The sequence below is a fragment of the Barbus barbus genome (assembly GCF_936440315.1).
Source record: "Barbus barbus genome assembly, chromosome: 1".
NCBI lineage: Eukaryota > Metazoa > Chordata > Actinopteri > Cypriniformes > Cyprinidae > Barbus > Barbus barbus.
In genome coordinates, this window is record NC_136729.1 from 1553377 (window position 1) to 1581174 (window position 27798).

A 27798-nucleotide genomic window follows, 5' to 3' on the forward strand; every position below is an offset into this window, starting at 1 on the left:
TCCCAGATAGCAAGCTACCGTTGAAACAATGTTAAGTCATTATTGATGTGTCAACGACATGGTCAGCAACAATACTCAGGAAGGCTGTGGCGTTTAAACAATGCTCAATTGGTACTAAGGGGCCCAAAGTGTGCCAAGAAAATATTCCCCACACCATTACACCACCACCAGCAGCCTTGTGCGTTCAGAGATGGTATTCTGCATACTGTACCTTGGTTGTGACGAGTGGTTATTTGAGTTACTGTTGCCTTTCTATCATCTCTGTCTGCCCATTCTCCTCTGACCTCTGACATCAACAAGGCATTTTCATCCACACAACTGCCGCTCACTGGATATTTCTCTGTAAACCCTAGAGATGGTTGTGTGTGAAAATCCCAGTAGATCAGCAGTTTTTGAAATACTCAGACCAGCCCGTCTGGCACCAACAACCATTCCACGTTCAAAGTCACTTAAATCTCCTTTCTTCCCCATTCTGATGCTCGGTTTGAACTCCAGCAAGTCGTCTTCACCACATCTAGATGCCTAAATGCATTGAGTTGCTGCCATGTGTTTGGCTGATTAGCAATTTGTGTTACCAAGCAATTGAACAGGTGTACTGAATAAAGTGCCCGGTGAGTGGATAGGTGTGTTCGACTTGAAGCGGCTCTGCGCAGAAGGATCGGTGTATGACATCAAAGTACCGCAAGAGCGATTCGAAAGTATAAGGATCCGTCTGCTCTCTTATCGCTCTCCATTTTGCGAAGAGCCGCTTCAAGTCGAACACACCTTATGTCATTGAATCAATAAATAATATTTTAATTGATGTATGGTTTGTTATGATAGGACAATATTTGGCTGAGATACAACTATTTAAAAATCTGGAATCTGAGGGTGTAAAAAAATCTAAATATTGAGAAAATCTCCTATAAAGTTGTTCAAATGAAGTTCTTAGCAATGCATAATACTAATCAAAAATTAAGTTTTGATATATTTATGGTAGGAAATTTACAAAATATCTTCAAGGAACATCTTTAATTAATATCCTAAAAATGTTTGGCATAAAAGAAAAATCAATACTTTTGACCCATACATTGTATTTTTGGCTATTGCTACAAATATATCCCAGCGACTTAAAACTGGTTTTGTGCTCAAGGGTCACATTTATTATGAATGTCTTAAATAACAAATTTTAATAACATAAGGACAGCTGATGACGCTTTGAAGGAAGCCTTGAGTGGTCAAGATTGTTCCAACGTACAAATAACCGCTCCTTTGATTCCTCTGTCCTCATTTTCTTCCCTTGCATACTTCCCTTGTATCCTATAGTGGGGTGGAGCTAAGAAACGAGGAAACAAAATTAGGATGAACATATAAGGAATTAGCAGTGAACCATTTCAATTGAGGTAGAAAGAAACTGCACACTAACTTCACTGGCGCTCATGTGAGTCACTTGTCGTGGAAAAATTGAATATTCAGAAATTGAAAATGTACTTAATGTACATTCTAAGAAATTGTTTTTCTAAGAAAATTATCAAATAGCATTATATTTTGGGTAAGACTAAATCGATAAAACATTTAGGAATGTTTCAGTCAGGACAACAAAACTGGATATTTCAAAGATATAGAATCGTTCAGTACAGTGTTATCAAGTTTGTATAACCTAAGATTGTTATCTGGCTACCTGTGAATACTAAAACTGTTTTTATTGACTAAAACCTTTTACTGACAGTTTATTTCCACAAGACCAAAAATGCTCCTAGCTTGTCAATCGAGCTCCTGAAATGCTTTTCTCAGCTCTTTCATCTGTCACTTCAATTCTGATTTGCAAATCACATATACGAATGTGATACAGACATTAGACTACAAATTAAGGTGGTTCCAGACAGAGAACATCTCGTACAATACAAGCCTGACGTGAGAAAATTATCATTGGAACATTAGCAAATCTGAAATAAACTGAATGTCTTAAATCACGTTATAAGAAATTGTTCTCTTAATCTGTATCAGGTGATGATGAAAAATGTAATTTATTTATCTGTATGCATTTTATTTGTCTTTCAAGTAATTTTTATGGCCTTTAGTTTAGAATGACCTGTTCCAAACAGAAAGCAGTAATTGAAAATGCATTGTATTTTGTTTTGACAAGTTTTGACAAAAGAAAGATCAAGCATGATACTAATTGCATCTATTTCGCCTTTGGAGTTAAATTGCGGCTGCATCTTATGTTTGCGCATGAATAAATGATGAAAATAAATAAGTGAATTGCCATTATTTCATAGAGCTACAAACACCTTTTTGTAGCTTGAATCTGGTGGTAGATGAACAGATGAATTATCTGTTGCTACTGCTTTGTCAACGTAAGCTTTTAGGAGCGCGAGAGAAACCGAAGATCATGGAGGTTTAATTGTTAAAGTACTGTATATAATACTGGAAATATTGTATAATGTCTAATTTTCTCGTAGAATATTTGTTTATTGCTCATGATTCTTTTGTATTGTATGGTCTAATTAGGTTGAGCTGTTACATTTGAAAGATACTATCATATGTATGTGTGATATATTCAGACGTCAAGAAAGTCTCACTCCAACCTGACAATCAAGCTCATTTCATTACATATTCCACACAAAAGAATGTTCTTGCTGCCAATTGTTTTTATCATGCTGACCAGAATCCACTAACTGCATAGTATACATGTAATGCACTGTATTCTCATAATTTACATTACTACACAAAATGCACAAGAACATAATATACAGCATATGTTTAAAATTCCTTATGTTTTAAACACTGCAATGATCCGTTCAGCAGTTCCTGTTACAGTATAAGTATGTTATGTGATGTAGTGCAATATCAGTCTTTATGGGGATAGTTCATCCAAACAAAATGAAAATTCTCTAATTATTTACTCACATTTAGGCCGTTTATGACTTTCTTTCATGACATAAACACAAAGATTTTTAAGAAAATAATCCATCTCTGAGAATCCAAATGACACAAGTGGATTGTAACCCATGCACGTATGACAGTTGAACGGAAGCGATTGTTGATAGTCAAAAGTTTAAATTATTAGTGCTTTTCTTATCTGTTGTATTACTTCGAAAAATATTGATTTAACCACTAAGATCAGATGGATTACTGTTACGGTCACTGTGTGTGGTTTTAAAGCATCTTTAGGACTCCTGGGAGGTGGATTATTTGCCTAAAAATCTTAATTTGTGTTTACCTGTCCAGTAGAAATAAAGTAATATGCATTTGGGACAGCATGAGGGTGAGTAAAAGATGAGAGAAGTTTTATTTTTGGGTGAACTATCCCCTTAACAATCATATGCTGTTGGTATGCTAATTCAAGATCAGCATAGACTAATAAGAATAAAGTGCAACCTCTTGTATACTTGTTTTAATCTAGAGCTCCAAAGAAATTAAAATATTTGCATAATATCAGGTGTCTGAAGATCAAGATCCCAGTCATTCAAAGGATGTGTCTGTGACGGCCCTTGTGTGAGTTGTTAATCACCTTTGTTCTTTTGAGGTGATTGTTGATTGGGTGCACCTGGAACCTGTGAGCCAGTGGAGATAAAGCTCCACTTGGTCAAACTACTGGAGGATCTTCTCTGCAATCCAGATATCATCCATGGCCTGAACACTCCGACTATTATATTTTGTTTTGGGTTTACTTATGTTATAGAGATTCTCCATCTGCATTTAAACTGTTATTTGTTGGTGACTCTTTTGTTAAGTAAAACACTTTTGATTGTTTATGCTGCCTCGTTCCCTTTTTTGCCATGACCCTTGAGCCAGGTTGTGACAAAATGGGGGCTCGTCTCGGTCTTAGAATTCGGGCAATTTAATAAGATATCAATATTTAATACGTAGGACTATGTATTGTGGTCCAGTTTGTTGGGAGCGTGGCAGCCCGGTGGAATGGTAAGAAGTTTGTTTTACTTTGGTGCTTGTTTGTTCATTTGGGGTAGTGCTGGGGTGATGTACAATAGGTTAGTTGGTTGAACAGGATAAGTGAAGGTTTGTTTACTGGCATTTGAAAAACTTGTAGGTGATTTTGTTTTCTCACAAATTATTTATTGTTGTTTTTAGTCAACAGGTAATTCAGGTGACTGTTGTGAGTCCTTGTTTGTATTGTTAAAAGTGGTTGGAGTTTTCTCTTATAGGCTGTAGCGACGGTCCACTTTTGGGCTTGTTGTGCGGGTCCTTGGCAGTGTTGTGGCGAACGTGGGTGAAGCTTTTAGCTTGGGAGCATGTCCGTGGTTTTGAGAGGGTCGCTAGTGTGCTAGTTGCTCTTTCAAGCCAGCGGTCATTAGTGCATAAATACCCACCACAAGTAGCTGCATGAAGACTAGGGATGAGTTAGTTAGCTGGGTTGATTAAGATAGTGGGAAAACTCCATACCACGTGAGGTTTAGTCCTTTTTAGTACGCACGAGGAAGCTACACTGTCTTGCTGGGTCTGTTGCTGTGGTTTTGATGTGCCAATTGTAATTAGTTGTAATGGCAGATTGTGATGCGTTTATTGCTGCTCCGTCTGAAGAGGCGTTGGAGCGTTGTACTAGGGAGCAGCTACTGAAGATTGCGGAGCACTTCTCTGTAGTGGTAGGTGACAAACGCCTTAAAGAGAACATTAAGGTAGTTTTGAAGTCTGAGTTGAGGGAGAGGGGTGTGTTGGCTGTAGATGTGAAAGATGATTCTCCAATTTCCGCTGGTGTACTTATCCAGACTCAGGGCTTAACGTTTGAGCAACAAAAGGAACTATTGTTGATTCAGCTTGAGCATGACAAATGTAAACATGAGTTGCAAATTAAAAAGCAGATTGAGGTGGAGAGGATTCGGCAAGAAATAGAGCAGGCCAAATTAGATCTGGAAGGGCACCGCTTATCTTTGGCAAATGATAGTAAGGGGTCCAGTGAAGATCAGAGTAGGCAGTTGTCTAGAGCTATGTGTTCCTTTGATATTAATAATTTAAGACTACTGCCACAGTTTAATGAAAAGGACCCAGATACTTTTTTTTTTTTTTGTATTATTTGAGCGTGTTGCTAAAGCTAGAGGTTGGCCTGAGGCAGATTGTGCTTTGATGCTTCAGTGTGTGTTGACAGGACGAGCGCAGGAAGCTTATTCATCCTTGAGCACAGAAGATAGCTCTAGTTTTATAAAAATTAAGTCTGCTGTGTTAAAGGCGTATGAACTGGTACCAGAAGTGTATCGCCAACGTTTTAGGTCTTGGGAAAGACGCACTGGTCAAACTTATATGGAATTTGCTCGGGACGTAACTGGTCATTTTAAACGTTGGTTGGATGCGCTGGAGGTCACTACTTTTGAGTATCTGTGTGACCTTGTTGTTTTGGAGCAGTTCAAAAACATGCTCCCTGGCTACATTGCAACATATGTTAGTGGGAAGTCGTGGCCTAATGGTTAGAGAGTCGGACTCGTAATCGAAAGGTTGCGGGTTCGAGTCTCGGGCCGGCAGGAATTGTAGGTGGGGGGAGTGAATGTCCAGCGCTCTCTCCACCCTCAATACCACGACTGAGGTGCCCTTGAGCAAGGCACTGAACCCCCAACTGCTCCCCGGGCGCTGCAGCATAAATGGCTCCGGGTGTGTGTTCACGGTGTGTGTGTGTGTGTGTGTGCATTTGTTCACTACTCACTGCTGTGTGTGTGCACTTGGATGGGTTAAACGCAGAGCACCAATTTCGAGTATGGGTCACCATACTTGACAATACGTCACGACTTTAGTGAGAGAAAGTGTGTCACGGCGGCAGGTGCGGCTGCATTAGCAGATGAGTATTTGTTACTTCATAAAGGGACTTTTAGAGAGCGTGCTATAACACGTGAGTGTTCTTGGAGAGCTGGTGCGCCAAAGTTAGAAGCAGTATCGCGAGGTAATGTTGACACTAACTGTAACTACTGTCATGAAGAGGGTCACTGGAAGGCTGATTGTCCGCTGCTGCATTTTAGAAATAAAACTGTAATATCTAAGGTGAACCCTGTGGCAGCAGCTGCGCCGGTTGTTATGGATTGTGTGTCTGAGTTACTTACAGCGGAGCTTGAACCGGATGTCTTGGCAGCTTATGCCCCTTTTATTAGAGATGGGTTTGTGTCACTGGTAGGAAGTGAGGTTAAGGTTCCAATAAAAATTTTGAGGGACACAGGGGCCTTTGACTCTTATATTGTGGGATCTGTGTTGTTGTTGTCAGAAGAAACTGATACAGGTGACTGCATAGTAAGTCGTGGCATGGATTTAACTGTTTTGCCCATACCGTTACATGAGTTAATTCTGAACTGTGAACTGGTAAAAGGAGAGGTAGAGGTAGGTGTGAGTCCAGCGTTGCCCATTGATGGGATTCATTTCATTCTGGGTAACGGGCAGGCTGGTAGCCGTGTTTGGGCTGACACTACTCCCTGGCAAGTTGTTGGGTCTTGCCCAGTTAAGTCTGTTGTTGACCATATTGCCTCTGATTGTTTTTTCTGAAGTTTTTTTGATTGTACACACCACGGTTTTTCACATGTGCATTTGTAACAAACGTTTACGCTACATTACGTAATGACATACATACGTAGAAATGTAAAAGTATAGAAAGCTATAAAAAACATCATCCCCAATTTAGAAATGAAATGCACATACACACAAACAAACTATAGAATAAAATAAATGTTTTAACCCTATTACTCATATAATTTTTTTTTTTACATATATGTAACCCTATATATATATACACACACACACAGGTGCATCTCCAAAAATTAGAATATCGTGAAAGTTTTTTTTTTTTTTTTTTTCATTTATTTCAAAAAGTGAAACTTTCATATATTCTAGATTCATTACTGTTATGGAGCCGACGAGACATGAGGCAAGAGGATCCATTTGCAGAGCTTTATTAAAAGGCGCGGTCATCAAACAGACATGGGTCAAACAGGTATATAAATGGCAAGACAAAGAGTAATCCTAAAGCAAGCGTGGGTCTTCGATCGGCGAACAATATCCAACAGGGTCAAGGCAGAGAGAGATAATCCAGGTACACAACAATAATCCAAACGAGGTACAAACAAAGTCCAAACGGCAAGGCAAAGGGTTAATCCAGGAAACACAGGCAGGTATCAAACACGAGAAAACTAGCAAGGAAAGACTAACAACTGAGTGGGCTCCGTAGAGTAGCTATCGCTAGGATATATGCTAAACAATACTCGGGAGAGAGGAAGCCCATGGTTTATGTAGGGTGTGTGATCAGTGCTATCAGCTGTGTGTGTCGTCAGTGCAATGGATGATGGGAATTGTAGTCTGAGGTGGCGTGCAACAGTTAGTGTAGTGCAAGAGTCCCTGTGGTGAGCGAGTGACCTCCGGTGGTGAGTTAACGGAAGTTCATAGACCAGATTAATGACAATTACATGTAGAGTTTACAGCTCATGAAAGTCAAAAATCCAGTATCTCAAAATATTAGAATATTTCCTAAGATCAATCAAAAAAGGATTTGCAAAACAGAAAAGTTCAAGTTACACCTGTGTGTATATATATAGAGAGAGAGAGAGAAAATAAAACATTCTGCTCACCGAGGCTCCATCATTTATTTTATAAAAGTACAGTAAATATTGTGAAATATTATTGCAGTTTGAACTAGCTGTATGTGAATATCTGTTAAACTGTAATTTATTTCTGTGATCTGCAGCTGTATTTTCAGCATCATTACTCCAGTCTTCAGTGTCACATGATCTTCAGAAATCATAATAATATACTGATTTACTGCTCAAGAGACATTAAATGAATACTTTTATTCATCAAGGATGGATTAAATTGATCAAAAGTGGCAGTAAAGACATTTAAAATGTTACAAACGATTTCTATTCCAAATAAAAGCTATTCTTTTGAACTTTCTATTCATCTGTGAATCCTGAAAAATAAAATGCACCACAGTTTCCACAAAAATATTGTGCAGCACAACTGTGTTCAACATTGATAATAATCAGAAATGTTTGTTGAGCAGTAAATCAGTATATTATTATGATTTCTGAAGATCATGTGACACTGAAGACTGGAGTAATGATGCTGAAAATACAGCTGCAGATCACATAAATAAATTACAGCTTAACATATATTCACATAGAAAACAGCGGTCCCTGGATTTTTCATTAAATAAATGCAGCCTTGGTGAGCAGAAGAGACTTCTTTTGAAAACATTGAAAAATCGTATTTATCTAGCATAACATTGACTTGCATTTGGTGTTGTGTTGTGTTCAGGTATAAATCACGGCCCTGTGATCGCAGGCGTCATCGGCGCTCATAAACCTCAGTATGACATCTGGGGAAACACAGTTAATGTGGCGAGAGTGTGCGAGAGAGTGTGCGAGCGAGAGTGTGAGAGAGAGTGTGCGTGAGAGAGAGTGTGCGTGAGAGAGAGTGTGCGTGCGAGCGAGTGTGCGAGCGAGTGTGAGAGCGAGAGTGCGAGAGTGTGTGAGAGCGAGCGTGTGTGTGCGAGCGAGCGTGTGTGTGAGCGAGCGAGCGTGTGTGTGTGAGCGAGCGAGCGACTGTGTGAGCGAGCGAGAGTGTGTGAGTGAGCGAGAGTGTGTGAGTGAGCGAGCGTGTGTGAGAGCGAGTGTGTGTGTGTGAGAGCGAGTGTGTGTGTGTGTGAGAGCGAGTGTGTGTGTGTGAGAGCGAGTGTGTGAGAGAGCGAGTGTGTGTGAGAGAGCGAGTGTGTGTGAGAGTGTATGAGAGCGAGTGTGTGTGAGAGTGTATGAGAGAGCGAGTGAGTGTGAGAGTGTATGAGAGAGCGAGAGTGTGTGAGCGAGCGAGAGTGTGTGAGAGAGCGAGAGTGTGTGTGCGAGCGTGTGTGAGCGAGCGAGCGAGTGTGCGAGCGAGCGTGTGTGAGCGAGCGAGCGAGTGTGCGAGCGAGCGAGTGTGCGAGCGAGCGTGTGTGAGCGAGCGAGTGTGCGAGCGAGAGTGTGTGAGCGAGCGTGTGAGCGAGTGTGTGTGCGAGCGAGAGTGTGAGAGTGTGCGAGCGTGTGAGAGTGCGAGCGAGAGTGTGTGAGCGAGCGAGCGAGAGTGAGAGCGAGAGTGTGTGAGCGAGCGAGCGAGTGTGAGAGTGTATGAGAGTGAGTGAGTGTGTGTGCGAGCGAGAGTGTGTGGGCGAGCGAGTGTGAGAGCGAGAGTGTGTGAGCGAGCGAGTGCGTGTGTATTTCATGTCGAAGCGTCTGCAGACGTGGTCGATTCGCTTTGTCGCGCGAGTCATGGTGTTTGTTAGTGAAGCCCAAAAAGTTTTGTAATAAAACATGATTATTTCAAAATACAGATTGCACATGATTGGTTTTTCTTCATATTAGAGCAGTTATTCGGCAGATCCAGCTGTGTGTTTGTGTGGTCCCCGCCGAGGTCAAGATTAACAACCAAAATAACCTAATGGATGCCTCGCAGATACAAAAATAATGTTTATATTTTGATTAAAAGATAGCATTAAACGTCAGCGAAACCCTAAGAATTCACCATTTTATTTACAATAGTGCTCTCATTATAATATATGACAGCCCTAGTTATTAATATTCTGCATTGTTAGTCCTGCTCGCACTGAAGAGATGATCACCTTACACTGAAGCGATTTAATAATATATACACAATATATATAAACCGGCTGAAATCACTCATATCTGACCTGATCCAGTCTTTCATTCTGTCTGTCAGTTTCAGTTCAGATCCATGCCTCCAAGATGCTTCTGTCTGTCACGGATTATGGAAAGTGAAATTTAAGGATGTTTTGTGTGTTTTGCTGAACTGCAGACGTTTCACACACCCAGTCTGGGCGATGAGGATCTGGATCTGGACCCGGACTCGGCGCTGGGCGTCTCTGATTTCGGAGAGCTGGGTGACGGAGGGCCGGCTGGTGTTCCCGGGAACGCTGTGGTCGGAGGAAACGATCCATCATTCGCCTCCACCTTCATGAACACACCATCACCGAGTCTGGAGCACCTCAGTCTGATGAGCCAGCAGAGCAGCGGACCCATGCTGGAATCTGTACTGGGAATGGTGCGACACACACACACTCACTCGCGCAGACACACTAGTTCACTTGCTTTGGTCCGCACCAAATACAATTTAGATTTTTTTTTTAGTTTGGTGCGGGTCGCTTTCACACTGCCCGTTTTGCAAGTGAACCAGAAATTGTAAACAAAACCACACATGTGCTAAAGTCATCCGTTCATTGGACAGAAATTCTCAAGCAGGGAAAACAGGAAGTACAAAAACAGGCTAATCATGGAGATCTTTCATAGTGCAATTTTTATTGTTTTACTGATTTGCTGTTATGAGATAAAAACAAAATGAAGAAACTTATGAGCATCATATAAGACGATGTCATACGATGCCATTACGACTTGCCAAAAATCAAAGCATATCAAAATGTTAGTTTAAACATTTAAGCTAGATAAATGTGCGCTATTAAGCACATCTCCAATCGTTTGTGCGGAGAGTGGAAGCTCAAACGAAACAAACTCTTTCAGTATAATCCGTAAAGCTGCATTTCTTTCTAAAGAAGCGTCCAATGAGGAGATGGCGAGTCAGGATTTTTAACTTCATCTACGTCAGTGTATCATCATAAACACAGCCGCTTTTGTCTAAAGTGAACGTAAACCGATGAGAACGAAGACACTGCGGTCAGGCCAGCCTCCACTTTTGAAGAACACGGTCATTCTAGCCGCCACGTTGTTTTGCGGTGCTTCATATGCTAGGCGTTACGGTAATAGCGTGTGAACTCAGATCAAAGGAAACGCCATCTCTGGCATTCATTTAATGAGCCAGTTTCTGTCAATAATGAATTAATTAACAAATCAATACATTTATAATAATACAAATGTTTAAAAAACAGTCTTGAGTGAATGAAAATGTCTTCAAATGTTGAGTAATATTAAATGTAGAATTTCCAAATAACATGAAAATAACTGTCTGAGAAATAACAATAAAAGCCTTTCATAAACTTGCATATAACCATATTTATCTGTAAATTCACATAGATATAAAAAGTAAACTCCCTGTTTCCATAAAGTTTCACTGTTGATTGAGTACACCACTGCAGAATGTCAGGATGGTTCCAGAACTCTATAAAGGAAACTCCCTTCCACAGTCCAGTTTCAATTCAGATTGACCGTCCACTACCCCAGAGTGTCACTCCACCAGTTTCAGGACTGTCTAATGTTGCATTACAAAATAAAAAGAACTCATATTCATGAATTATGTCTTCGTCAGTGTAACGATGGTGTTTTGTCGGCAGGATCTCGGTCACCCCATGGGCTCTCAGTTTAGCAGCTCTTCTCCGATGACCATCGACGTCCCGCTGAGCGACATGAACCACGGCCTGCTGGGACACAACCAGCTGACCACCATCGACCAATCAGAGCTCAGCGCGCAGCTGGGCCTCAGTCTGGGCGGCGGCACCATCCTACCCCGCCTACAGTCACCTGAGCAGCCGCTGTCCTCCGCCGGCTCTCCGTCCGACTCGCTGCAGGACGACGACGTGGACGACTTCAGACAGGTGCGGCTGCCTTTTTATTGCTCGCTTATTAAACGTATTGGTGGCTGTCCAACCCTCGAGGCTATTTATGATAATTTTTACGAAAATTTATTTCAGGAATTCCAATTATTTTCTCTTTAGAACAATGTTAAACATTTTTTTAAAATAAATTATTTTTGGGTGAAATGCTTTTTAATACATTTCTACGATAAATTATTTGTGCAATTCTTGAAAATTTCAGAAATTCTCATAAATGTTCTTCAGGACATTGTAGCTTTTTTGTTTTTTACTTAATGTTGGTTTTTAAGAATTATTTTCAGCAATAAGTAAATAAGTTTTTTTGGTATTTTATTAGTTATTTTAAGAACATTTTAGGAAAAAGGTTTTGGGAAAACGTTTATGATTTTCAGGAAAATTCTTGAAGTATTTCAATTGTTTTGTTTTCAGAACAAAGACCAGATTTGTTAAAGAAATGTCTTAAGTAATACGTTTCTCAAGATGAATACATTTGTATGCATTCTCATAAATGCAATTCTTGAAAAAATCTTAGTTCTTTTAAAATTGTAGATTTTTAAAATAATTTTCTTATTTAATTTGAATAATACAGATTACTCTATCTTTTAAGTATCTTTACAACAATCTTAAGATAAGAACATTCTTTGGAAAAATTTTATGATGATTTTCAAGAAAATTATTTTCAGGAATTTAAATTTTGTCTTTAAAACTAAGCAAAAAAATAATTTGGGGCAAAAAGCTTTTTAAGAAATCCGTTTCTTACGATAAATTCTTAGAAAAGTTGTAAGACTGTTCATAAATGCAATTCTTAAATATTCTTCAGTATATTGTAATTTAAGTTGTTTTAAGTAGTGCTGTCAAATGATTAATTGTGTCCAAAATATAACTCTGTTTGCTTAATATGTGTGTTCTGTGTATATATAAACACACAGTATATATTTTGAAAATATGTACATGTATATATTTATATTCATGCCATTTATATTTAATATATAAAGGTACATTTTTTTTCTTAAATATATACATGCATGTGTGTTTATATACATATACACACACACAGCACACATTATGTAAATAAAAACTTTTATTTGGATTAATCATTTGACAGCACTAGTTTAAACATTGTGTTGGTTTTAAAAGAATAATTTTTTTATGAATTTACATTTACATTTATTCATTTAGCTAAAATTTAATTTGAACAATTATTATTTTTAAGTATGTTTAGAGCAAAGCAGGTGATTGTTGTGAGTATGTGAGGTGTGGCCTGATCTGTGTCCCGTGTGTGGTCTCTCTGCGGTCAGAAGAGCGTTCTGGTGGACTCTCCGGTGTCTCTGTCCGTGTCTCCAGCTGTTATCTCCCTCTCTCTGTCGGAGCAGCCGGCCGTCCCAGCATCCTCTGCTGCTCCGGGATGGAAGGGAGTCGGCTTGAAGAAGGGCAAGAAGAAGAAAGACCCGAACGAGCCGCAGAAGCCCGTGTCTGCATACGCACTCTTCTTCAGAGACACGCAGGCCGCCATCAAGGGCCAGAACCCCAACGCCACCTTCGGAGAAGTGTCCAAGATCGTGGCCTCCATGTGGGACAGTCTGGGAGAGGAGCAGAAACAGGTACAGACCTGCGCTGCACAAACACCTCACGCCGGTCCATGCCAGATTTACGCTCGTTATTCACCAGAATTCATCTTATCAGAGTATTTTCCAGGTCTGCAAAAGTGTGCAAAAATATGTGTTTCCAGACTTTTGCCACTATTTATTTATTTAATATATATAATACAAAATTAAGAATTTAATGAAAATTAGTTCTGTCAAATGATAAATTGCATCCAAAATAAAAGTTTTTTTTGTTTGTGTACGATGTATATAAATACACACAGATACATGTCTATATTTAAGATAAATGTTACATTTATATAAAATATATTTATTTATATATAATATAAATTATATGAATATAAATGTTTATTAGTGCTTTCAAATCACGATTAATCGCATCCAAAATAAGTTTGTTTACATACTATATATATGTACTGTATATTTTGTGTATATATAAATACACACTCATACAGTATATATTTTGCAAATATTTACATGTATATACATTTATGTATTTATATTATATTTTACATTATAAATATATTTATCTTCTAACAATATTCTTAGCATATTATGACATAGCCTCAAGGACCTTTGCAAAAATATAAAGACTCTTGTGTGCATGAAAAACCATTAACGATGCACACTGAGCCAAATATTGCACCGTCAGCTCATTTCACAGTGTTTTCTTGGCCAGCATGCGTTAAAGAGAGAACGTTTAAACACTTTTTTACAGTACCAGTCTTTTTTTATAGACCCTTGAACTTGACAAATTTTGTTTGGTTTTCTGTGCCGCCACGGAGGATGGGTTAAATTGGACATTGTGCCTTGATATTAGAGGTAATGCGATAAGAAAAGCCCAATTTTGAGCAAGTAGATCTGTTAAATGTGCATCCATGCTCTCATTTTATTCATAGTGATGCACAAAGGAGATAATGTAATGCATAAGCATGCAAAAACTTCCATGTGAATAGTTTCTCGAGGGTTTCTTTTGTGCATGTAAAAGTCATTTTTAGTTTAGGGACTCTGTATGAAATCACTTTGAATATTTATAGATGACTGTACTGTACACCAAATATAAAGCTGAAAATAATGCTCTTTGAACCATTTGCGTTAAATATGGTCTGAAAATCTACTGAGAGGTTTGGAAATTTGAGTCTGGAAAAGTTTTAAAATGGAAAATGGGTAGGAACCCTGTGTTACCAAACTCATTTCTGTATTTTAGATAATTAAAATAATTAAATCAGTGTAGCCATTGAGTGTGTAGTAATTCAGTGAAGATCTTCGATCATTTAGTCGGACGTTGAATTGGAAAGATGGGGAAAATTAACTTCATTAATAGTGTAATGTATGTTATAAAACAAAACAATAATAATGTAATTATTTTTTAATAATTATTCCCTCGTGTCGAAAACATTTGTCTAAAATCAGATCACTACATATACAACATTTTTATCCTTTCCCACTTTTTTAAAGCAGTTCAAGACTAGAAATGGTATGTTTATATATGACAAGCAAAAGAATGAATAAAATCAGCAGGACAGACGAAGTAAATGGCTTGAATTATCAGCTCTTTTACTGTCAGAAAGGCTCTCGATAAATAAAATGTTGTTATTATTTAACAGCACAGCAGTAATAAATGTTCAGAATAATCATTAAAGATGAAGTAAAACTACTTAATTGGCAGAATTAATTGAATTATTATTAGGTATTATGCACATGAAGTGTAAACAATAATAGCAGAAGAAGAAGCCATTACTCACCGTGATTGAATAATGATTTGCTTACCACTGCTGTTTGATGAACTCGTGAAAAACAGAGTGAGAAAAAAGAAAACAATAATAGGCGCGAATAGAAAAGCGAATGGAACCACAAGTGACAAGCTAACCGGCTAACGAATGCTAACACGCTGCACTCGTGGTTTTAAAAAGAGAACGATCAAATTAGTTTGATAGATAATACTAGAAATATGGTGGGAATTAAGTTATATATTATCACTTTAAACAACAGAGAGTGAAAGTAAGATAAGAAACAGAAAAGCGAAGCTACACGGAGCTACAATCACAAACCTCTCAGCAGCACGACAGACAGAAACAATCGATCAGCAATCGATCATCAGCAGCAGAAGACCTCACCGGGTGCCGCTCCTGTCAGCTAAGAACAGGAAACGGAGGCTACAATTCACACAGGCTCACCAAAATTGGACAATAGAAGATTGGAAAAACGTTGCCTGGTCTGAGTCTCGATTTTCTGCTGCGACATTCAGATGGTAGGGTCAGAATTTGGCGTAAAGAACATGAAAGCATGGATCCATCCTGCCTTGTCTCAATGGTTCAGGCTGGTGGTGGTGGTGTAATGGTGTGGGGGATGTTTTCTTGGCACACTTTGGGCCCCTTAGTACCAATTGGGCATCGTTTAAACGCCACAGCCTACCTGAGTATTGTTGCTGACCATGTTCATCCCTTTATGACTACAGTGTACCCATCTTCTGATGGCTACTTCCAGCAGGATAATGCACCATGCCACAAAGCTCAAATCATCTCAGACTGGTTTCTTGAACATGACAATGAGTTCACGTTACTCAAATGGCCTCCACAGTCACCAGATCTCAATCCAATAGAGCATCTTTGGGATGTGGTGGAACGGGAGATTCGCATCATGGATGTGCAGCCGACAAATCAGCAGCAACTGCGTGATGCTATCATGTCAATATGGACCAAAATCTCTGAGGAATGTTTCCAACACCTTGTTGAATCTATGCCACAAAGAATTAAGACCGCTCTGAAGGTAAAAGGGCGTCCAACCCGGTACTAGCAAGGTGTACCTAATAAAGTGGCCAGTGAGTTATGTGTGTGTATATGTGTGTGTGTATATATATATATATATATATATATATATATATATATATATATATATATATATATGTGTGTATATACACTCACCTAAAGGATTATTAGGAACACCATACTAATACTGTGTTTGACCCCCTTTCGCTTCAGAACTGCCTTAATTCTACGTGGCATTGATTCAACAAGGTGCTGAAAGCATTCTTTAGAAATGTTGGCCCATATTGATAGGATAGCATCTTGCAGTTGATGGAGATTTGTGGGATGCACATCCAGGGCACGAAGCTCCCGTTCCACCACATCCCAAAGATGCTCTATTGGGTTGAGATCTGGTGACTGTGGGGGCCATTTTAGTACAGTGAACACATTGTCATGTTCAAGAAACCAATTTGAAATGATTCGAGCTTTGTGACATGGTGCATTATCCTGCTGGAAGTAGCCATCAGAGGATGGGTACATGGTGGTCATAAAGGGATGGACATGGTCAGAAACAACGCTCAGGTAGGCCGTGGCATTTAAACGATGCCCAATTGGCACTAAGGGGCCTAAAGTGTGCCAAGAAAACATCCCCCACACCATTACACCACCACCACCAGCCTGCACAGTGGTAACAAGGCATGATGGATCCATGTTCTCATTCTGTTTACGCCAAATTCTGACTCTACCATCTGAATGTCTCAACAGAAATCGAGACTCATCAGACCAGGCAACATTTTTCCAGTCTTCAACCGTCCAATTTTGGTGAGCTCGTGCAAATTGTAGCCTCTTTTTCCTATTTGTAGTGGAGATGAGTGGTACCCGGTGGGGTCTTCTGCTGTTGTAGCCCATCCGCCTCAAGGTTGTGCGTGTTGTGGCTTCACAAATGCTTTGCTGCATACCTCGGTTGTAACGAGTGGTTATTTCAGTCAAAGTTGCTCTTCTATCAGCTTGAATCAGTCGGCCCATTCTCCTCTGACCTCTAGCATCAACAAGGCATTTTCGCCCACAGGACTGCCGCATACTGGATGTTTTTCCCTTTTCACACCATTCTTTGTAAACCCTAGAAATGGTTGTGCGTGAAAATCCCAGTAACTGAGCAGATTGTGAAATACTCAGACCGGCCCGTCTGGCACCAACAACCATGCCACGCTCAAAATTGCTTAAATCCCCTTTCTTTCCCATTCTGACATTCAGTTTGGAGTTCAGGAGATTGTCTTGACCAGGACCACACCCCTAAATGCATTGAAGCAACTGCCATGTGATTGGTTGATTAGATAATTGCATTAATGAGAAATTGAACAGGTGTTCCTAAGAATCCTTTAGGTGAGTGTATATATATATGTGTGTATATATGTGTATGTGTGTATATGTGTATGTGTGTATATATATATATATATATATATATATATATATATATATATATATATATATTAGTACTGTCAAAATTAGCGCGTTAAAACAGGCGATTAATTTTTTCAGTTTAACGCGTTAATTATTTAACGCTGTTAACACAGGGGGGGAGCCTAGGGTTGGCCACCCCACTCATAACTGCTAATTACTTTTTTATTGATTATATGATTACATATTATTCACACAATATCAATAAATTATTCATAATTTATTGATTCTTTCTAATCCCTCTTTTTTATCTTTTAAATTTTCCTTTCTTAAATAGTCTACTGCTTAAATACACTCAGAAAGTCCAGTTTTGTGGCCATTCACACACAGTCCTAGTCGACAGCATTTGACCAATGGATTTACAAAAATCATTTCAGGTTTAAGATGTTTCAACATTGCATGAACTACTGATGAACACATTAATTCTTTATTTGAATTATCACTCAGTAGGTTATTTAACCAGGTATTATGTATTATTGAAAGGCTTTTGTCTTTCAAACTCATTAAAATGCACATTATCATTATTTCTTATTTGCAGACGTTCTCAAACTTGTTGTCATCTGAACCTCACCTGATATATTTACTTTAAACGGCTGGTCAATCAGAAACTCTGTAAAAGACAATATCTCCCTTTGCAGTGAGTTTTGAGCATCGTAACTTTGCAGATGTTGTTTATGCTCAAACAGCAACATTACACACTAACTAAAGTTAAAAAAGTGAAATCATAATCAATGACCCACTGAGATTTTAAAATAAATATTTTAATAATTAAGTATCATATATGCATGTTCACAGTTCTCTGACATTGGTTCATGTTCATATGGCGTGCAGGTAAACAAAATATCTCTTTTTTTTTTTTTTTAGAAAGTGAATTATTTTGATTATTTTAAAATGATTTGTTTTAATTGTACATTTATATGATTTAATGTCATGTTTGCCTTTCATTAAACTCATAAACCCCTGCAGTTTCTTTACGAAGCCCAGATCGGGAAACCTTGATGTAATATAATGTTTAATGCACTTCATGTTGTTAATTACAATGAAAGGAATATATTTTCTCACTCTTTGTATTTTTTACATCATTATGGTACAAAATTTTAATGTTTCAATCAATGTGAAAAACAGTTTAGGTCAAAAGTAATCTAAAAGTAGTCTGATTATATTACCTTAAATGTGTAATGTAATTGATTGTTGCTGACTACACTTTTCGTCATGTAATCTGGAAACAGTAACGGATTACAGCTCTGATTATATATATATTAGCGGTGTAATGGTACATGTATTTGTACCGAACCGTTTCGGTATGGGTCTTTTGGTTCAGTACGCATGTGTACGTTTTTGTTGTTGTTTTTCAGTAAATTCAAATAATAAATGGCGTTTTGACAGTCTTTGACGTGGCTTGACAGATCGCTGTATAAACGCCTCGGAGAGCCTCTTCTGGGACGCTTCAGAAACGTGCTGTATAAACACAAGCACTGACTCAACAGTAAAGTCATCAGTGTCCACAGCTCGTTAGTTCACTAGAGAAATTAAGTCTAGAGAGGAGCTTCTATCCAAATATTACATTATATATGCATTATACTTTACTAAACCTGTTAGTTTTAATTATTTAATGTATGTTTAAATTAATCTGTTATGAAACATGCGATGACCAGTGTGTAACTGAATATATTTTAACAAATAGCCTACAAATTGTATTTATAAGTTAATTTAAAAACTGCATTAAGTGCAATACATGTTTGCATACAATTAGTTTTTTAAGTTGAGTGTTGACTATGTATTTAAAAATAAATAGTAATTCAATTTAAGTTTGGGTTGTTAGGCCTAATTGTAACCTTATAATGTTAAAGTGCTCCCTATAGTTTTAAGCATAAGCTGAGGTAGATTTTTATCACTAAGAAAATTTCAACTATAACTGAATGTATTTAAAGAAAGAGCAAATTGTTCAGTAAACCAGTTTAAAAAAAAAAAAAAAAAAAAAGTTTTTCCCCCTGCTGTACTGAAATCATACCGAACCGTGATGTTACAGCCGAGGTACGTACTGAACCGTAATATTTGTGTACTGTTACACCCCTTTTATACACCCACACACACACACATACATGTATTTATACATATACACACATTGTTTATTATTATTATTTTTTTTTTTTTTTTTTTTTTTCATGAAGCACCTAATTTGACTAACTTTTTTTTTTTTGTACTTCTAGACCAAGACAATACCAAAGAACTGTAGAATAATATGGAAAAAAGAAGGAAGTTGATTAATTAATACACATTTGTTTATAAAATTGAGGGAGAGTAAATGACACAATTTAAATTTTTGGGTGAACTGTCCCTTTAAGTGAATAAAGAGTCTTCTGTTGCATCAGTTTGACCCATTTAGGCCGATCACAGCACTGGTTGCAAAGCCGATATAGAATGCTCAAACAGGCTTACACATGGGAACTTTAGAATGTCTGTGCTGTATGCTGGTGTTTGTGACTGTAAGTGATGTTTCAGATGCAGCTCATTGCACACTTTCTAAACATTCAAATCCATATTCAAACCAGCACTGTTTGCATGTCTGCATGCAGCATAACCACAGCAGAGGCCAACTGAGAGTGATCACCTCCACCAGTTATGCTCATGAGTGAACGGCCATAGACTGTGGAAGCAAAGTCTAATACACGCGTGGAGGATCTAATGAGCACATCTCTGCATTTTAATTTAAGAAAACACAAACCTGAAATGTCAAATAATATATTTCTTGCATTATTGGGTTTTTTTTTTTGTTTTTTTTTATATATACAGGTCTTTATCACAATATGCTAATTTTTTGATAAAGTTCATTATTTTCTGTAATGTACTGATAAACATTAGACTTTCATATATTTTAGATTCATTACAACACAACTGAAGTAGTTCAAGCCTTTTATTGTTTTAATATTGATGATTTTGGCATACAGCTCATGAAAACCCAAAATTCCTATCTCAAAAAATTAGCATATTTCATCCGACCAATAAAAGAAAAGTGTTTCTAATACAAAAAAAAAAAAAGTCAACCTTCAAATAATTATGTTCAGTTATGCACTCAATACTTGGTCGGGAATCCTTTTGCAGAAATGACTGCTTCAATGCGGCGTGGCATGGAGGCAATCAGCCTGTGGCACTGCTGAGGTGTTATGGAGGCCCAGGATGCTTCGATAGCGGCCTTAAGCTCATCCAGAGTGTTGGGTCTTGCGTCTCTCAACTTTCTCTTCACAATATCCCACAGATTCTCTATGGGGTTCAGGTCAGGAGAGTTGGCAGGCCAATTGAGCACAGTAATACCATGGTCAGTAAACCATTTACCAGTGGTTTTGGCACTGTGAGCAGGTGCCAGGTCGTGCTGAAAAATGAAATCTTCATCTCCATAAAGCTTTTCAGCAGATGGAAGCATGAAGTGCTCCAAAATCTCCTGATAGCTAGCTGCATTGACCCTGCCCTTGATAAAACACAGTGGACCAACACCAGCATCACTGACTGTGGGTACTTGACACTGGACTTCAGGCATTTTGGCATTTCCCTCTCCCCAGTCTTCCTCCAGACTCTGGCACCTTGATTTCCGAATGACATGCAAAATTTGCTTTCATCCGAAAAAAGTACTTTGGACCACTGAGCAACAGTCCAGTGCTGCTTCTCGGTTCAAAAGTGGCTTGACCTGGGGAATGCGGCACCTGTAGCCCATTTCCTGCACACGCCTGTACACGGTGGCTCTGGATGTTTCTACTCCAGACTCAGTCCACTGCTTCCGCAGGTCCCCCAAGGTCTGGAATCGGTCCTTCTCCACAATCTTCCTCAGGGTCCGGTCACCTCTTCTCGTTGTGCTGCGTTTTCTGCCACACTTTTTCCTTCCCACAGACTTCCCACTGAGGTGCCTTGATACAGCACTCTGGGAACAGCCTATTCGTTCAGAAATTTCTTTCTGTGTCTTACCCTCTTGCTTGAGGGTGTCAATGATGGCCTTCTGGACAGCAGTCAGGTCGGCAGTCTTACCCATGATTGCGGTTTTGAGTAATGAACCAGGCTGGGAGTTTTTAAAAGCCTCAGGAATCTTTTGCAGGTGTTTAGAGTTAATTAGTTGATTCAGATGATTAGGTTAATAGCTCGTTTAGAGAACCTTTTCATGATATGCTAATTTTTTGAGATAGGAATTTTGGGTTTTCATGAGCTGTATGCCAAAATCATCAATATTAAAACAATAAAAGGCTTGAACTACTTCAGTTGTGTTGTAATGAATCTAAAATATATGAAAGTCTAATGTTTATCAGTACATTACAGAAAATAATGAACTTTATCACAATATGCTAATTTTTTTAAAAGGACCTGTATACAGTCAGGTCCATAAATATTGGGACATCGACACAATTCTAACATTTTTGGCTCTATACACCACCACAATGGATTTCAAATTAAACGAACAAGATGTGCTTTAACTGCAGACTGTCAGCTTTAATTTGAGGGTATTTACATCCAAATCAGGTGAACGGTGTAGAATTACACCGTTTCATTTGAAATCCATTGTGGTGGTGTATAGATCCAAAAATGTTAGAATTGTGTCGATGTCCCAATATTTATGGACCAGACTGTATATACAGCGGGTACGGAAATTATTCAGACCCCCTTAAATTTCTCACTCTTTGTTATATTGCAGCCATTTGCTAAAATCATTTAAGTTTTTTTCATTAATGTACACACTGCACCCCATATTGACAGAAAAACACAGAATTGTTGACATTTTTGCAGATTTATTAAAAAAGAAAAACTGAAATATCACATGGTCCTAAGTATTCAGACCCTTTGCTCAGTATTTAGTAGAAGCACCCTTTTGATCTAATACAGCCATGAGTCTCTTTGGGAAAGATGCGATAAGTTTTTCACACCTGGATTTGGGGATCCTCTGCCATTCCTCCTTGCAGATCCTCTCCAGTTCTGTCAGGTTGGATGGTAAACGTTGGTGGACAGCCATTTTTAGGTCTCTCCGGAGATGCTCAATTGGGTTTAAGTCAGGGCTCTGGCTGGGCCATTCAAGAACAGTCACGGAGTTGTTGTGAAGCCACTCCTTCGTTATTTTAGCTGTGTGCTTAGGGTCATTGTCTTGTTGGAAGGTAAACCTTCGGCCCAGTCTGAGGTCCTGAGCACTCTGGAGAAGGTTTTTGTCCAGGATATCCCTGTACTTGGCCGCATTCATCTTTCCCTCGATTGCAACCAGTCGTCCTGTCCCTGCAGCTGAAAAACACCCCACAGCATGATGCTGCCACCACCATGCTTCACTGTTGGGACTGTAATGGACAGGTGATGAGCAGTGCCTGGTTTTCTCCACACATACCACTTAGAATTAAGGCGAAAAAGTTCCATCTTGGTCTCATCAGACCAGAGAATCTTCAGGTGTTTTTTAGCAAACTCCATGCGGGCTTTCATGTGTCTTGCACTGAGGAGAGGCTTCCGTCGGGCCACTCTGCCATAAAGCCCCGACTGGTGGAGGGCTGCAGTGATGGTTGACTTTCTACAACTTTCTCCCATCTCCCGACTGCATCTCTGGAGGTCAGCCACAGTGATCTTTGGGTTCTTCTTTACCTCTCTCACCAAGGCTCTTATCCCCCGATAGCTCAGTTTGGCCGGACGGCCAGCTCTAAGAAGGGTTCTTGTCGTCCCAAACGTCATCCATTTAAGGATTATGGAGGCCACTGTGCTCTTAGGAACCTTAAGTACAGCAGACATTTTTTGTAACCTTGGCCAGATCTGTGCCTTGCCACAATTCTGTCTCTGAGCTCTTCAGGCAGTTCCTTTGACCTCATGATTCTCATTTGCTCTGACATGCACTGTGAGCTGTAAGGTCTTATATAGACAGGTGTGTGGCTTTCCTAATCAAGTCCAGTCAGTATAATCAAACACAGCTGGACTCAAATGAAGGTGCAGAACCATCTCAAGGATGATCAGAAGAAATGGACAGCACCGGAGTTAAATATATGAGTGTCACAGCAAAGGGTCTGAATACTTAGGGACCATGTGATATTTCAGTTTTTCTTTTTTAATAAATCTGCAAAAATATCAACAATTATGTGTTTTTCTGTCAATATGGGGTGCTGTGTGTACATTAATGAGGAAAAAAATGAACTTAAATGATTTTAGCAAATGGCTGCAATATAACAAAGAGTGAGAAATTTAAGGGGGTCTGAATACTTTCCGTGCCCACTGTATATATGAGCTCTAGTTTCATAAATTGCTTAAACTATAAATTCACCCATTTATTTTTTTCCTTTAGGGTTGGGCAAACAAAACTTTTTTTAAAACACATTTGCATACACAGACTGGTCTAATTTGAGAACTGAAAAAAAAAGAAAAAAGCAAAGCATCTCTGTGCACTAAACTTCTGCAGCTCATCCATAAGATTTATAAAGGAAATATTGTGCACTAATGTCTCCAGCGAGCCGAGCACAGACTCCATCATCATTTCATTGAATAAGGACTGCAGGACTTTGAAGCAAGTGATCAGTGATCTGTAAGGAAAGACCTGATGGATTCACTACATTTGCATCTTTTCTTTTAGCAGATGGTTTATCCAAAGCAACTTACAAATGAGGAAAACACAAGCAAGTACTTCTGGAGCCAATAGTTAATAGTAAACCATTACGTACTTTATATGACTTTTTTTCATTTATGGTGACTTCTCTCTTTTTGTGCATGTATTTTGTTGTTGTTGTTCTTTTCTTTTAGACCTGGACAACACCAAATAACTAACTGAAGAACAATTTAAAGAAAAGGTTGGTTTACGTATATTTTTTATTGATTTATATTTACATAAATGTCTGTTAATTTACTACTTAATTTTGTTAAATGTAGTTGTTTTATTATTATTTGTTCATGTATTTATATTTATTGTATTCTTACAGGTTTTATGTTTTTATTGAATTTTTGTTAGTTTCTGGCATTAGTGATGTGAATGACTAATGAACTGATTTAATTGGTGATTTCGTATTTATTTATTGTATTTATGCTATTTGTAACATTTAAGTTTAGTATTTTTTTTTTTATTAAAAATTGTTTTATTTTAAAATGGTTTCATTTAATAATTTACATCTTATATCTGTCTGGGATTAGTGACGTGGTTAACTAATGGACTGTCCAAGGTGTTTGGGAGTTTCTGTCCTCACAGATTTCAGATGGTGTTTGTTAATCCAGGTCGAGATGTCAGAATGACAGGCTGAGATATAAATTGAGAGGAGGTGTGGTTGTGAGGATAAGATAGATAGATAGAGCTGCATGTCCTCTGTCTTGCAGTGTGGTGTAAATCCAGAAGAGAAGCGGGCTGCGCACCAAACCCTGAGGCACACCGCTGGTAAGTCATTATTTGGACTTCCAGAAGAGTTTTTGACTTTCTAATGCCTGAAGTGAAGCAGTCTTTGATAAGTAATGTGCATTGACCTATAATCAGTCTAATTTAACTAGACTTAGAAGGGTTGAGTTGGCAGTAATCACCTTGATTGATCTCTTTGCCATTCATCCACTCATCACTTTGAGAATTATTTTATTTGATTTATATATTCATTTATTTATCGGTAAAGGAAGCATTTTTATAAAGTGTTGATGTTTTAGTACCTTGATTAGTTTGCAGGTTAAACCAGTTTATTTTTTAATAGCAGTTTAGTTTTGTTTTCTTGTAGGTGGTTCATGATGAAGAGTGTTTTGCTCTTGGTTCTTCTGGCAGGTTAGTTATTTTTTCATTATTAAACAAGGATGATGTAATAGAGGTGACTGTCAACCATTGAATTTAAAGTTTGTTAATTTCAACCCAGTTCAAAACGCCAACAACATATAGCTGTATTTCATGCCCAATATAGACATTTAACTAATTAAATGTTTTGTATCTCCAGCTCTGACACATGTGACGTTCTCACAGACTCGTATGTTTTACTTTGTGCCAAAGTTGATGAGCTGGTCAGATGCGCAGACGCACTGCCAACAGAATTACATTGATCTGGCTACCATCGATGACCAGAAGGATCGGGATGAGATGATGAGAGTCATACAGCAGTTTCATAAAGGAGATGTGTGGATCGGACTCAGTCGGACAGACACGAACGCTTCCTGGATCTGGTCCGATCAGAGCCCGTCCACGTTCATGCCATGGGCTTCCACTCAGCCGAACAACTGGAATGGCAATCAGTACTGCGTGATTGTGACTCCGGAGGCGAATCTGAACGATCTGGACTGTACAAGTAAATTACCTTCTGTGTGCTACACTGGTGAGTATTTGCACACATTTCACCACTTTATTGACTTAAAAGTGCACAACTTGGATTAAACCGCTATCCTGTTGAAACAGAGAAGGATCACTGACACAACATGACAGTCAGTCCTAACATCAGATTGAGATTTACAGTTTTATCAGGTCATCACAGGTTGAATTTGATTTAGTCTAAAATACAGTAAAATACTGTCCAGATGTTTTTTGATGCAACAGTTTCCATGTTTCGGATGATTTCTGTTATGATAATTTTGTCTGGAAAATCAAGTTTGCAAAATCACCTTGCTTTCCTCTCTCAAATATTAATATTAGACCAACGTTTTGTTCTTGATTTACTTTTTTTTATTATTGTAAAATATAAAAATAAAGAGAAAGGGGTTTATATATATATATATATATATATATATATATATATATATATATATATATATATATATATATATATATATATATATATATATATATATATATATATATATATTTATTTATTTGTATTTATTTAAATAATTTACTAATTGATAGGTTATTTTATATAATTATAAAATAATTTATATTATATATAAAGTGTTGAATTATTTATATATTACGTTTAATTTATTTAAATTATATTTTTATTTACATATGTTGTATTTCTTTTTTTTTTATTCATTTACATTTATTTTCATGGACTGAGACATTCAGAAATGTCTGTCTTATATTTAATTAATTGTTGATTTGTTTTTATGTCCTTATATTGATTTATTGTTTTTTTTTTTCATATTTGATTTATCTTGTTTTTATTTGTTTATTTAACAAATGTCCCAAATTTGTAGAAATAAATGGGAAATGGCATGAATGACACTTATTTTTCTAGATTGCTTTGATTGGTAAAAAAAAATTAATACTGCAATATTGTCACGGTGCACACACGAGGAGGATACAGGAACACACAGACAAGGATATAAACTCAAATAACAGATCCAAACAAGGCAGGGCAAGACAAGGCTGACAGACAGACAGGAACACCGGGGAGTAATGAGTAGACCAGGCCAAATCAAACTGAACAGACAGGACTATAAATACACAGGATAATTAGACAAACACAGCTGGACAAGAAGTAACTAATGATAACATTAAACAAGGACAGGAAACAAACCAAATATGGACACAAGAGGCGGAAACACAAGACGCACACGACAGAGGACTGACAAATATATTATGTTATTCTGTATTACTTTGATTACTGTGTGTATTTTTGTGTCCCACAGATAGAATAAACCAGACGGTGAGACTGGAGGTCAAATCCAGTCAAAATGCCAATGATCCTGCAGTGAAGACAGAGATTCTGCTGCAGGTAAATTCATACAAGAACATGTACAGTATACTGATAGTGGAGAAACTTACAGAGAGTACTGCATAATAAATGTCTGTTTGTGTACTTCAGATAGGGAAAATACTTAAGGAGAAGGGACTGACAGACTATGCAAAACTCTCATGGAAAATTCAGCCAGATGGAAATGTCTTCCAGAAGAGCTGGAAGAGTCATGATACTCAACAGACTAGCCCTTGAAAAATGGACAAAAGAAAGTTGTTTTATTGATCCACTATGAAATAATAGTATAGTAAGAACTGCATCGTTGATCTGTCACATTTTTGCAGATTAAGTTTAACACCCCGGCTGTGTTTAAAATTGGTTGTCTGATATTTAATCACTCAGTACCAATGTGATGAATGTATCTATTTACAGACTATTAAAAAGTCACTATAATGTATCTGTAATCTTAATCTGTAATTTAAATTAAACGGTACTTGTAGCTTCGTAATTGGCTTGTTTAAATGCTTAAATCCAGAAGTTATGATATTGATGTGGGTGAAACAAGTCCTAGTTATTGCAATTGCTTATTCATTTCTATGGGAGAAATAACAAGGAGTTTCCCATTTATTTGGCTATTTTGGCCAATTTATGAAGAAAATCTTTAGAGCTAAATTCTAATTTAGTGTTTTTTAGTTTAGTTTTAGTTTTTCAAGTCAAATGTTTAATATAGGATGCATCGGATCCATGGAGCTCGGGTAACCTACCAGAGGATCATAGATCAATATGGTTATGGGGACCGACCTAGCTCTAAACCTACTGCTTACAATAATGCAAAAATATGAATTATTGTTGTACAGGGTGACAAAATTACGCTATATTGTGGCCTTAACCAGATCGCCCCCTTAAAGCAAACTATTAAAATTGCTAAACATTTT

General features: G+C 37.9%; 1 protein-coding gene across 1 annotated transcript; it reads left to right on the top strand.

The window, feature by feature from the left end:
* Positions 1–4481: 4481 nt before the first annotated feature.
* LOC306875425 (uncharacterized protein) lies at positions 4482–27798 on the top strand (the record flags this gene model as incomplete). The annotated part of the gene is made up of 9 exons (XM_079425964.1): positions 4482–4905; positions 8218–8318; positions 9748–9993; positions 11234–11494; positions 12790–13092; positions 24603–24660; positions 25196–25567; positions 26817–26902; positions 26993–27798. The coding sequence occupies 9 exons, from the start codon at positions 4482–4484 to the stop codon at positions 27116–27118; spliced, it is 1977 nt and encodes a 658-aa protein (XP_079282090.1). The 3' UTR covers positions 27119–27798.